Below are 13,687 nucleotides of genomic sequence, written 5' to 3'. Positions count from 1 at the left end.
TAATATCAAAATAGCTATAATTAATTCTTCATCTAGTGGAATACATAAAAAAGTAAATGCTCAGATCTACTTGCATTTCTTGTTGCTAGTAATTATATTTAAATAGTAAACATAACCATCTACTTGTTAATTTTATAGTAATTAATATTTAACTAAGAAAACTCTAATTCAATAGTCTAGGAATGTAAGCAGCCACCTACTCTTATGGATGTTTTTCAGAACATAGGTCTGGTTCCATGACAGATTTGTCAAGGTTACTACACCAAAAGCCCAACATCCCTACAATTTACCAATTCTCATTTTTTTAGTCCGGCCCCCAATCTTTATTATTTTTAATGAATAATTCAAGGTGACGAACATATTTAATACTTGTCCTTTCTTGTCCTATTTTCCCCACAACAACTCTGTGAGATGAGGTGAGTTGGGCTGAGATTGATTTACTGGCCCAGCCAGCTTTGCACAAAGTTTCCAAGAGAACCCCAAACATTTCAGATGACATATCTCAGATGTTTGCGGGTAGCATTATTATGTCCTGCTCGATGGTCTTGAAAATCCAGTTCAAAAATAGATCCCATTGATTTCAATTAGTTAAACTTTTCCATAAGGATACATAGCATTTCAAATTTAAGCTAGAAACCTATGTTAAAATTTAACACCAACTATGAACTCCCTCATTATAAACTACTCATTTCTTTAAATAAAATGTATCCTTTCTAAATGTATTTAACAAAAGTAATATGAGGGAATGGGCTTCAGTATTATCCATTTTGTTTGAGACCATAATGTAAAAAATGTTTCCTGTAGTTCATAGAACTATATGGAATTCTGTGTCCAATTGTAATAAAAAATAAAGTTAACTGCTTGCTTCTTCTATTATGATAGAAGCTTCAACCAGGTACCTTTTTATCACTGCCTGTCAGAGATTAACTACTGCTCAATGGAAAAAAATATGCTTTGTATCTGCAAATTTAATGTCACAATTTAGAGCAGTGGTAGTCAACCTGGTCCCTACCGCTCACTAGTGGGCGTTCCAGCTTTCATAGTGGGCGGTAGGGGTTTTGTCCCCTACTTTATAAATCACCATTACTGTGGAACCGGTGGGCGGTTAGAGAAATTTTTTTACTACTAACAGAGATACAAAAGTGGTCGGTAGGTATAAAAAGGTTGACTACCCCTGATTTAGAGTATAAACTGCTTGAGATCCTAGAAAAGGGAAGCAAGTGAGAGTATACAAGTTGAAGCTAGTTAGACAAATATTTTGATCTAATAGAATGGAATTTATCATCTAAGATTGCCTCTCTAGGATGACCGTGTATGTGTGCCAGATAGCAATATTTATCATTTAGGTTTGTTCATATTTATGTATTGTCTACAAAAGCAAAATCTAATGTTGCTAATTGGACAGAACTCACAGCCAGAATACAGACGCAATTTCATGCATAATCTATTCTATAAATATTAGACAAATTGGCTTATCAAGGGCATATGTCTGCCAACATCATGGGTGGTAATATGATGTTGCAGTACAGTTAAGTACAAATAAGGCTAATTTGTGTAGCTGTGGCAAGAGGCCAGAAACATTATTACTGCCAATACTTTTTCAGAGAGTTACAGAAGAATTTTATTCCAGTTAGCATCAGTTTGGGCCTCCAAAATCCTACTTCCAAAATCAAATACAAATGTAGGGATGCACTTGAAAGAGGAGAAATTCATACCAGACAAGTGCCATAGAATTTTTCAGAATGCAATAAATAATCAGAAAAATAAACTACTTTTATGTTATTTGAAGCATAGAACATTATGAATTTAATCTAAGATGATGACAATCTGTATTATGGAAAAATGGAAAAATCATGGATTTAAAGGTTTATCTATGAAATGATTATGAAAGTTGCTTAGATATAACTAAGGACCAACTATAAAAGATGACATTATCAAATTACTTCCCTTTCTTCAGCAAAGACTTGACTAGCTCTTTTCTTAACACACTTACCTTTTTGGTCATTTTTTAAAATGGGAAGATGCAATATTAGACAGGAATATATAGCAGAGCAAAAAGGAGCCAGAAGGATCTGGAGTAAACAAAAATATGCATGAAAACAGTTAGAAATATGTACAGCTGGTCTTGATTAGTTTTCTCCAACTTGTTGAAGACTTATAGCAGTTTAATACATCTTAGAGTTCCAAGATAAGAAGGTTGTGTCATCATCTAAAATTAATCACCATATTTGTGAATGTAAAGGATTCCTTTGTTTTCCTTGCATCTGCTCTCTGCATTGCGAGTGACCTATTTGTTCTGATTAGAGCTAGAAATCAAATTGGACAATTGTGGGTTTTTTTCTGATTGCCCTTTTTGCAAAATGTGATGGAAACACAGCCTAAAAGCCTAATTAAGTTTGCACACCAAATCATCCATTCCATTTTAAAATGCTACTGAACAGCAAACTATGTCATAATTCCTAGCAATATTCATTTATTGCATCTACTTTATTATGCAATATGTATCTCTTTGATTATATGAGTGCACTCAACTACATTCCCTATTACTCTTAAAAGCATTTTAATCACTATGTCTCCAGCCTGATGAAAAATTCTAATGAACTTGATTACTTGCTAAGATCTTTGTTATTACTTCTCAAAGAATATGTGCTTACTCTAAGTTTTGGTTCATCCCAAATGCTAGCTTTTCTTACTTAATATCTATTACAGCTGCTTGAGGAGCAAGAAGGGGTTACGATACACAACAGCCTTCTTGTAGGTGTCATTAATCAAAGACACTGAAATTTGGTGAGTAAAACAAACAGCCAAAACCTGACTCAGTGTCAAAGAGGTGAGTTGCTTTTAACAGAAACTCAATTAAAACATAGCAACACACTGGCATCAGATACTCTAACCTCTTATTGTTGCCACAAACATAGGCTTATGAACATGTCTGGTGAGATTATCTTATTCCATTTCAGCAATTTTGCTTTGTTTCTGAATATTCTTGGAGGAAATCCAAACTTCTTCTCAGCTTGTAGAAGGCCTTTAGTGAAAAACTGCTTTGTAGTATTGACTTTTATTCAACTTAAGTAAAGAACTATTTTTTTCAGGTTATGGTTCCTGAAAAGGCTGCACAAGGGCTCAGTGATTAAAGATGCTGAGCTTGTCAGCTGAGCTTGTCAGCTGGAAAGGTTCAAGACCCGAGCATTGCGTGATGGGCTGAGGTCCCATTACTTGCCCCAGATCCTGCCCACCTAGCAGTTCAATAGCATGTAAATGCAAGTAGATAAATAGGTGCCACTTTGGTGGGAACGCAACAGCGTTCTGTGTGCCTTGGTGGCTACATGACCATTGAAGTGTCTTTGGACAATGCTGGCTTCCTCGTCTTAAAAACAGAGATGAGCACTGCCCCCTAGAATCAGACATGACTGGAATGGGAAAACTTTTACCTTTACCTTTGTAGTTATTATTTAAAACATCTTAGAATTGGACTTACCAGGTGCAGATCCAGTGGATCTAACTTGGAGATCGCTCCTCCCAAGTTCCATGGCACATAAGTCTTGTTTTTAATCAATAGAGACCAGACCAGACTCTTATGGAAAGATTTCTCTGCAATTACTATGGAATGTCCCCATCAATAGGAAAGTGCAAGCTGCAAATCAATGGTAGCATATTACAAACAGTAAAAAAACACTTCCAGTTGCTCTGCATTAAGTTCCCTACACACACAACTTTCTGTACCTCTGTAGAGAAGATAACAGATATACTGGCGCATAGTCCAACTATTTACAAAGTCTGCACTACTATTACTATTAACCTTCTCATCACTCCTTATCACCCATCCCCTCCCACTTGTGACTGTATGACTGTAGCTTTGTTGCTTGTATCCTTACGATTTATATTGACTGTTTCCTAGTATGATTTGATTGCTTATTGTATCCTATAACTATTATTAAGTGTTGTACCTGATGATTCTTGACTCTTGACGAATGTATCTTTTCTTTTATGTATACTGAGAGCATTTGTACCAAGACAAATTCCTTGTATGTCCAATCATACTTGGCCAATAAATAATTCTATTCTATTCTTCTGGTCTTTTTTAATGAAGAGATTACCATGCTCTGTGCTTTCTGATTCATGATTCAGTCACTCAGTATTGGGACAAAGCAAAGGAAAACAAGGCCAGTTTACAGTGAGTTGGGAACAGGTTTCCTTCCTTGTTGGGATGACTTTACTTTGTAGCATGCCTGTCTCGTTCCAATGTTATCAGAAGATGAGAAAGCAAAGGTGAGAACAAATGAAAGGAAGAAGGGGATCTGAGACTGGAGGACAGGAGACTAAGTATCCAGGAATGAGTAAGCATAGATATGCATGGGGATATTATCAGTGGGAATTTTGACCAGGGTCTTTAAGAAATACCAGATAAATTGCTCAGTCCCTCAAATTGCAATACATTTTGCAACGATTTTAATTTTAAAATGAAACAACTGAGCTCCGACAATCTACAGAAGCTCAGATTCTAAAACTTTGCTGAGTTGTGAAATTTGGGGCATTTTCATAATAATATTTTAAGAATTGGCATGGTTTGTCCAATAATATTAATACAGGAGCTTGTTTATAAACCATGGTTTCTGGTTTAGCATACTCTGCAAACCCAGCAAATGGTAGCTTATTTAGTAAATCATGTTTCAGCATGATGACTGAACAATGTCACCAAGTCTTTGTTTGACCTCATATTTTTAATATGTTCAACCCTGAGTTTTGAAACTAATCTTATCCATCTCTCTTTGGACTTTAAGATTTATAATTTCCCAAATTACTTGACCTTTGGGAAGTTAATGGCAGTTGAAATCTAAGCCATCTGGTGAATACCAACAGTAGCAGTTGTTTTGCACACATTTTTATATGTAAAATGTTTCTACATTTCTAAAACAGATTATATCCAGGAATTTAGGTACTTTTCTTTTAGAATGTAAAATGGAGGGGGGGATAATTCACCAAACGCACTCCTTCCTACATTTCTGAACATGACTCATATTTTTGAGCATGACTCATTTGAAAGGCAGTTTCCTGGAGTAGTGAATCACAGAAAAATGCAGCCAACTGGCTCCTGTTAAATAGTCTCAGTATCTTGACAAGGTACAGGAGGCCTGTCATAGAAAACTTAGCAGATACTTAAAAAGAGAAAAGCCGCAGCCAACAAAGCAGAAAATGATTACTTTTTGAAAGAAAGTTTTTTTAGTTATTGAAAACTTTAGGTTTTAAGGCACACTGTTTGGAAATTACATTTTAAAAAATCTTCTGAAGAAAATTTAGGGATTGTAGACTATAGCAGCCTAGCTACACTGAATGCATAACTTCCAAGACTTTGTTTTGCAAGTGGGAAGAGAAATATCTGAAGACCAAAAAATAACTCATGTTTTAAAATGAAGTACTTTGTGCTAGTCCACCAAAGATACGATAACCATTCCCAAGGCTCTGTGACCTCTCATTGCTTATGTGATGTTGCCTCTGAATGTGAGTTAATATAGTTAAGAATTTATAGTTTTATTACCTTTGGTATTGTTTTAACTACTGAGAGCCAGTTTGTTTTAATGGTTAAGGCACTAGGCTAGAAACCAGGAGATTGGGAGTTCTAGTGCTGCTGGTGGGTGATTTTGGGTTACTCATTCTTTCTCAGTCCAATTCTTGATTCATTGGATCAACAATTGGTTACTTTTTTAAAAAAAGTAAACCTTGCTGGGGGAAAACACTATGAAGGAAATCCCTAAGACGTTTTGTTTTGAGCTCAGAAACACTCAAAATGTTTTGCATTTTTATAACCATCCTTCATTTTTTTAAAAACAAACTTAGAATTCTTAATTATGCTCTACTTTGCTTTGCTGAAAGCACTCTTCTTTGGAGGAAAAAAATTAGGACACACAATTTAGTAAAAAAAGGAAGTTCTTAAGTACTTAATAGTCAACTTAAAAGGGGGTTTCTTGAGTCATGAGAAGTTCAAGCTGGTGCTTCTACTAAGATTTTTAAAAGTTTTACAAACATTGACTTGCCTACATTAGTTTACTAATGCTATTTTCAAACATATTTGTAAGACCAGATAAAATAGAGACGTGGATTTGATCTTTAAAATATTTCCTTAACCCACAACAGAATTACTGAGAAAAACCATTTATCACTGTTTTGATACCTGCATCCTGACATGCCCAGTTCAGGAGCAGTCTACATTGTCAGAGATGAAAAAAGTGTTTACTTTTTAATTAGCAAAAGAGATAAAGATTTCAAGCAAGCTGCAATCTAAGTTAAAATGCTGGTATGAGCAATTACAATAAATGACAGATCACTTTTACTACAAAAGGGGCTATAAAACAAGACAGGTGGGGGCCAGGGGCAGAATATAGGCAACCATTGGGGTCTTAATGAAAACATTTAAAATGTTGCGAGTGTGTTAGTGATGCTCCTATAAAATATCTCCTCTAGGAGGGCACGCCTTAAGTTCACGGAAATCGGTTTTGGAAAGATGTTTCTCCCAGCCAGCTGCTGCTTCTCACTGGTTTTCCATTGTGGATTTGCATGTGCGTAGACAGGTGACTACATTTCTAAAAAGCAGTACGTCACTCAACCACTGTTTCCTCAGAAAGCTGATAGGAATATTATAAGAAAACAGATAAGATGGTGCTAAATGCTGGTGCTTTGAAGTGAGCCAGCTTCTATTTTTTCCCCCAACAGGAATTAAATTTAATAAAATACAATTAGGTGGGCAGGAAGCCTGGCTAGACACACTTACGGCCCTGGTGGGGATCTTACAGCGGAGAAAATGAAACCAACCAATTCTTCTATTGATCCATGTACTGCTTTGGAAATGTGGTTCTTAAAGCTTTATTTCATTTGGAGCCAGTGAGAAGAAAATGGAACTTTCACATGAAGAAAGAAGTTTGGTTAAAGTGAAAGCAAATTTCACACATTTCTTATCAATCCAAACAAACTCAAATAAGTATATAAAAGTGTTCCTTTATTTAATTAAAAACATTTAAAATATTGCAGTAAACCTACAATTTACATGCTATATTATTGGAAACATTGCATATTCACAGCATAGTTAAAATAAAAGTATTAAGTATATTAGTGCAAAGATCAGTCACTGGGATATCAATAATACAGTGTTCCAGGGCTTTCACAGATCCTGGATTAGGAAAAGACAGGTTTGGCAAATACATACAATTACTCATGTATGTTCTTCTACAGTTCCCCCTGTTCTTATAGAACAGAAGTTGTCTAAAATCTCAAACTAGTTCATGTTAGTTAGGATCATCACCTGCGCCTGAGTGCAAGATGCTTGTTTGATTAACATCAACATGGAAAAACTTATTTGCACACCTGCTAATCATTTGTAAAAACAAATCCAAACTCAAATATTGTCCATATGAGGGGTGCCACTTTGATTTTTCCCTTTGTAAAGAACATGCTTGTTCATATAATTTTGTATGGAAAGGAGGTCTTTGTTTAAATGTCACTAGAGTTTGGTTTCATGTTCTGTCCATGGAAACCCAGACATACCTGCGTGTCGTACACACAAATTTAATAAGTTGACTTAGTTGTGTTTGAGCTAGAGGAATAAGAGGGGGATTTTCTTGGGTATCTGTTTGAAGAGAGAGAGATTTGCATCCTCTTGGTGGTGCGCACACTTCGACATAGGAGAGCATTTTTTAGATTATCCCTGAAGTCTTTTGAAATGAAGTAGTAGATAAATGGATCGATGCAGCTGTTTAGAGTAGAAAGGCAAAGGGCTGTAATATAAAATGCATATATGTTACTGTTTTTGATCTGGGCATAATGCACCACCAGCAGAATATTGCTCGGCAAGAAACAGATCAAGTATGTAGAAAGTACAGTAATGATGAGCTTGATGGCTCTTCTTCTTTTCTTCCCAATCGTTACATCTGTAATGGAAGCATTAAGAGTCTTTATCATGAGAATGTAAGCCCCAGTTGTGAGAAGAGCTGGGAATAAGAAGACTCCAATAGCCAGGGAAAGGAAGTAGTTAAACATGTCATGGGCCAACACAGACTGCGGTAAGACATCGTGACATGTAGTGATGTTAAGGTTAGCAATATAAACAGTTTGATTAATAAGATATAGAGGCATTGTGCCAAGCAGCAGCAGGATCCATATTGCAGCTGAAACTTTTATAGCAATTTCTGACTTCTTTCTTGAGTGCAGTATGGGGTTTGCAATTACCCAATACCTTTGCACGCTGAGGCATGTCATAAAAAGAATGGAGCAGTACATGTTTCCATAAAAGAACCCAACAAGTATTTTGCACAGGACTTCCCCATAGATCCAGTTGTTGCCATTAATATGGTACGCAATTTTCAGAGGGAACCAGATTACGAAAAGGAGATCTGCCAGAGCCAAATTAGCCATATAGATCACCGCAGGATGCTTCTTCTTTGTTCTGAAGAAGAAAACCCACAGAGCCAAGGCATTGCTTGGCAAGCCAATGATGAAGACTATAATGTAGACCATTGGGAGGAAAATTGTAGTCAGTTTTCCTGTGAGGATTTTGGTTGCAGAGTCATCTATATTGTATGTGTCTTTATTTGTTGAATTGGTTTTAAGACCAACTAAGCTTCTTCCTCCTACTGAAACACCAGTTTTGTTTCTCACTAAAAAAGAAATAAAGCAAACATGTTAAGCTACTTGGCCATTAACAATCCCCCATACAGCCTATATAATGAAGTAACAAGTTATAAATACATAATTGGTACCATAATTCATATGCTTTGGGTAAAAATGCTGTTGAATTGAGGAGACTACAAAGGCTAACTTGACTCCAGGAGGAAGACTAAGGAGAAAAACTCTGCAGGTAGTCCTCAACAACAGTCTGGAATTATGACAGCATCAGAAACATCATACTTATGACCAATCACCCTACATTTAGATTCTTTTCTGCCACCTTCCCCAAGAAGTCAGTGGGGAAGATGGCAGGGAAGGTTGCAAACTGCTGCTGGCTACTGAAAAGATTCCCTTTCATCTTTGTGGACTGGCTGAAAGAGTTGTCCACTGAGGGGAGCTGAACTTCTTCAGAAAGGTACAAAATGGACTCAAATCCTGAAGCTTTGTTCCTGCACTCCACTAAAGGAATTCGCTTCCAAAGGAGACTTGAAGTCCTTTAGCGGGGTGCAGAATGGGAGCTGATGAAGATTTCAGCTTTATTCCTGAACCCAGCCAAAGGACTTCAACTCCCTTTCATGCACAGCTCTTTCAGCCAGTTTCCACGGATGGGAGGGACTCGAAATCCAAGCAGAGAGGCAAGGTAAGACCTGACACAGGCTGTGCATAAGTGTCTCTTCCCTCGGGGGTCTGAAAATCCTGCTTGGATTTGAGGAAGGAGGATTTTCAATTCCTGAGTGGAGCCTCCCAGTTCTTACCCCACCCTCTGAGGCCTCATGGTCCTTAACTGGGACTCCATCTGATCCCATAAGACTGCTCAGCAATTACAACCCTTGAATGCCAGGGTTGTGGTCACTGAGAGAAGCAGTCATGCGTTTTGCTTAACAAGCACTTCGCTCAGCAACCCAAATTCCAGTCCCAATTGTGGTTGTAAGTTGACAATTACTGGTAATAGCAAAATATTCTTGTCACGTTTTAAAGTGTTTTTCTTAAAGTTGGGAGAGGGGAGACACAGTCCTCTTCAGGTGTAGGGATGTAGCTAATCGAGGTCATAAAAGTCACACCTTTGGACAGATTTTACGAGGCAAAATAGGTGCTGTAAAACTCTAAAAAAGGAGAAAGATGAATCTAGAATAGGAAGGATTGGGAAGTTTAAGGAATGAAAGAGGGGCCTTAAATGTATACCTTAACATACCTATTTTTCCCTGTACTCTAACTTCCAAACATTGCCCCTGCCTGCTCCAGGAACATATATAACCTGCTGCAAATTACATTTCAGCATTCTGGATGGAGCCAAAAGGGGAGAGACAGAAAGGAATGATCAGCTCTGCAACTTTTCTTGCTTTTTAATGTTAGCATCTAATTCCAATTTTATAGATTAAATCATATCTAGTCTGGCCTGAATAGCAAATTTGGAAAGGCAATTTCCTATTTTAAGAAATAACATTTGTTGCCACTGTAGAGGATTTAATGCAAGCAAGGAAATTTTCAATTGGCTTTAATCAAAACATCTGGGGGACAACAAAATAAGGTAGATGTTGTATATGAATGAGAAAAGTTCTTGTCTAGGATTGACCCCAACATCCTTGCTTTCTATAAAGGGAAAGAGATGCAATTCCTGCAGTCTAAATTGCAGTCTCACTTCAGACGGATCAGTTTGAATTTGTAGGCTATTATGGACAGAGCTACACATTTTTAGAACAAATGCATATACCAAATTCCCACTTTGTCCAGCTAGTGTGAGCTGGCCAGCTAGCCAAAATATATGCAGCCCCCCATCTTTTTAATTTTTCATTTTTTCCCCCAAATAAGTTCCTCAAGAAACTCACGTGGGTATATATATATATATAACTCACCCTCTAAACACTCATTTTTGCTCACTAAATAACATAAGCATATTAATAATTTACAACTGGTTTTACTTCCAACCCTGTTAAGTTTATTTTTATCTTAAGGGTCTAGAAAGTAAGTAAAGGGAAATAATATTTTTCTTTTCTTAGAAATGCCCCATCCCACTTCTCTTCAATTGGTTTATTTATTTAACATATGTCATATTATACATGGACTAGCAATATATATTAACATTTCACTTAGATTAATAAAACACAATAAATCTGTCAACTGGTATTGTAGCATCAACATTACATTGAGAATCATGTATTGATTCACAACATGTAACTTCACCTATCCTTGTGCAAGAAATTGAGAAACAGGCACAATATTCTTGTCTGCCAGTTCCCAAGAACTCAATATCACCAGCTTGTTTTATTCTAGCATACTCAGGACTAACTTATCTGACTGTGCATTTTATATTCTATTCATGGTGCTGTGTGGGAGGACATTATTATTAACTGGATAATGTTCATCCATTAATTTATGTAAACTCAGTTCAGTGTTCACTGGAAAAGATCATGCTTCTGTACAGTACACCCTTGAAAGTATCTTGGGTGGAAAAACAGGAACCACTTCCCTTATATAGAAAGTATGTACTCTGTCCCAAGCAGAGAGGGAATCCTTATTAGACAAAGCCACCGCTTGTTCATCTAAGTAAAGGGCATTTTAGGTTCTTCTCATGTTGAGTAATTTAGGGTCACCACATACATTCCAAGTTATTTGGCTCTATAGAATAATACCTTAATATCCCAACTCTTCATCCTTTCTCAGCATTTCATATAAATGCAAGTTAATGAAGGTAATACTAAGTATTAAACTGTAAACACTGCATTAATTGTTATTACATATGAATTTGCTCTGTCAACTCCCACAAAATATGGAGGTCAGTTTAACTGCAGATACATTCTCCTTTTTCTTCCAACTCCAAAAGAATGCACCACTGCCCAACTCATCAAACTGCAAAATTATATCATAAACCAAGATAGGAAGGACTTCTTGCTTTAGCATCATATACCACTTGTTCATGTTGATGCAGTCATTCATATTACTGGATTGTACATACAGTAAGTTCATCTATCACTTTTCTTAGAATCTAACATTCTCTTTATAATCCAGGTTAAAATTTCTAAGCAATCAAAATGAATTAAAGTGAACAGAGTACTCTCTCTCTCTCTCTCTCTCTCTCTGTGTGTGTGTGTAATAAGCTCATTCAAGGAAGAATACTGTGATGCTCCTTTATGAAAGGCTAATTTTTATATTTCCAATCTAATGTTATCATTTTAAGACAGCTTTAAAAGAATGAGTTTTTATGCTATTCTGAAGATGTATTCACATCAACCAATTACTGGAAAACAGGTACTTCTGCCCTTAGTTCCATATATAGGCAACAAGAAAACAACAAAGTTCAACCTTAACTTGTAAGAAAAAAAAGTAGTGGGTTTTTGAAATAAACTCTTTAGATTTTTTTCACTAACAATCAAAGTACAAGAGGTATTAATTAGTTTGCTACAAGTCAGCTTTTCAAGCGCTAAGCTGAGACTTCTCAAGCAGTCAAGGCAGAAAATAGTTTCCTGAACTTCGTCTTTGTAACTAGAGATCTTAGCTTCAAAGAAGTTAAAAAACAAACTTTTGCTTCTCCTCTGAAGAACCTGTTTCTGTTAGGAACTACTACGCTGTGTCACCAGGTTGAGCTTCAATTTATCAAACATAATAACAAAGAAGGTTCAGTGAATAGATAACATCACTACAGCAACTCAATGCACACATTCACTGGGGAGTTAAGTCCCAATGAAGTTACTCCTGTTTTGATTACACAAGAACATTTTCTATAACCTAGGCTAGACTGTCAAGGTAAATTCCCAATGGGGTGCCCAGAGGACAGCCGCACACCTAAAAAATCTCCCTCTGTGCCAGATAGGAGGTTTCCTGTCCTATCTGACATTTTTCCTTTTTGAAAAAGGAAACGGGGAACGAAGCTGCAGACCACCACCAGATCCAGCCTCTTATTTTCCCCAAGAAAGACCCCTAAGCTTTCTCACAAAAGAAAATCAAGGGGGGTGGAATCTTCGCTAAGCTGTCGTCCTGATGATCCCCAAAGGGTCAGGATCAGCAAAAGAGTCGTGCGGATGCGGAGTAGGGGCAGAAGGGAAAGAGCAGGTAGCCATTCTGATAAAACAGGTTTTTATCCTTGGTCCTATCGCCACGGCAGCCATTTTGTTGAGAGGCCAAGGACCACCCCCCCAACACCCCTCGTCCGGTAGCTCCTTGGGGGACACATGCATAGCATGTCCCCCAGAACAGCCCGTCTCCCCACCGGTCCCGAAAGGCGGGGATCCCCGGCTCCGATGGAAAAGAAGACGCGAGAGGGCGAAAAGTTTTCCGAGAGCACCTCTCGCTTCTCACCTGTAGCAGAGGCGACGGCCAGAGTTCCTCCCAAGAGCAGGACCCCCAGCCAAGCCTGGCAGAGGCGCCCCATATCCGCGGCAGGGCTCCCTACTGGATCTGGCAGCGGCAGCGACCCAGGAGAACTTCCACCTTCTCCCTTGTCAGCGCCCGGGAGTTTCACCGGAGTTTCACCGCAGTCTGAAAAAGGAGAAGGCGGCGGAGGTGGAGCCTCGCCCCTTTCGCGCCGGTGCCCTTTGAGCCTGCGAGGGGCGGGGAAAGCAGGAGTTTCGCCCGGCGTCGGGTTGGCAATCCTCTCCTTCGCCGCCAGCGCCGAGAATGCCGCGCAGGAGAGCCCAGGGGGAAGCCGGGAACACCGAGAGTGACGGGCGCCAGTTGGCAGGAGAGACCTGTGTCTCTAACCTGCCTGTAACCTCTTCCCTTTCAGTAGGGGACGAGCCCTGAATTTAAAAAGGAAAAGCTCTGTGCGTGTTTTTTTTTAAATGGAATACTTTTATTAAGACCAAACACCCAAACGACCCGAAACAACAACGAGGAGAACACGTGTCTCTCAACACGGAGCGGTATGACCAACGCTAAATGGGACCACGCCGTTTTCCTTCGCTGCCTGGAGATTTCGGAAAGGGAGGAGCCGCGATGGCGCTCAAAGAGAAGGGCTTAATCAGCATGGTGTCTGCTGCAAACTCTAAGAAACTCATTTTTTCTGTTGTCGATAATCGGCTGTCTTCAAATGTATTTC

The 13,687-nt window shown here is 38.2% G+C and overlaps 1 protein-coding gene across 1 annotated transcript; it reads right to left on the bottom strand.

The window, feature by feature from the left end:
* Positions 1–6,974: 6,974 nt before the first annotated feature.
* On the bottom strand, positions 6,975–13,279 carry F2RL1 (F2R like trypsin receptor 1). The gene is made up of 2 exons (XM_026670602.2): positions 12,949–13,279; positions 6,975–8,645 (listed from the first exon to the last, which is right to left on the bottom strand). Exons 1-2 carry the CDS (start codon positions 13,019–13,021, stop codon positions 7,558–7,560), a joined length of 1,161 nt encoding a protein of 386 aa, XP_026526387.1. The 5' UTR covers positions 13,022–13,279; the 3' UTR covers positions 6,975–7,557.
* Positions 13,280–13,687: the final 408 nt, after the last annotated feature.

This window comes from Notechis scutatus, chromosome 2 (assembly GCF_049901735.1).
Source record: "Notechis scutatus isolate UNSWTSFEM ecotype Mainland chromosome 2, rNotScu1.2, whole genome shotgun sequence".
Classification (NCBI taxonomy): domain Eukaryota; kingdom Metazoa; phylum Chordata; class Lepidosauria; order Squamata; family Elapidae; genus Notechis; species Notechis scutatus.
The sequence above is the reverse complement of the archived record's forward strand: the minus strand, read 5'-3'. Positions and strand labels throughout refer to the sequence as shown.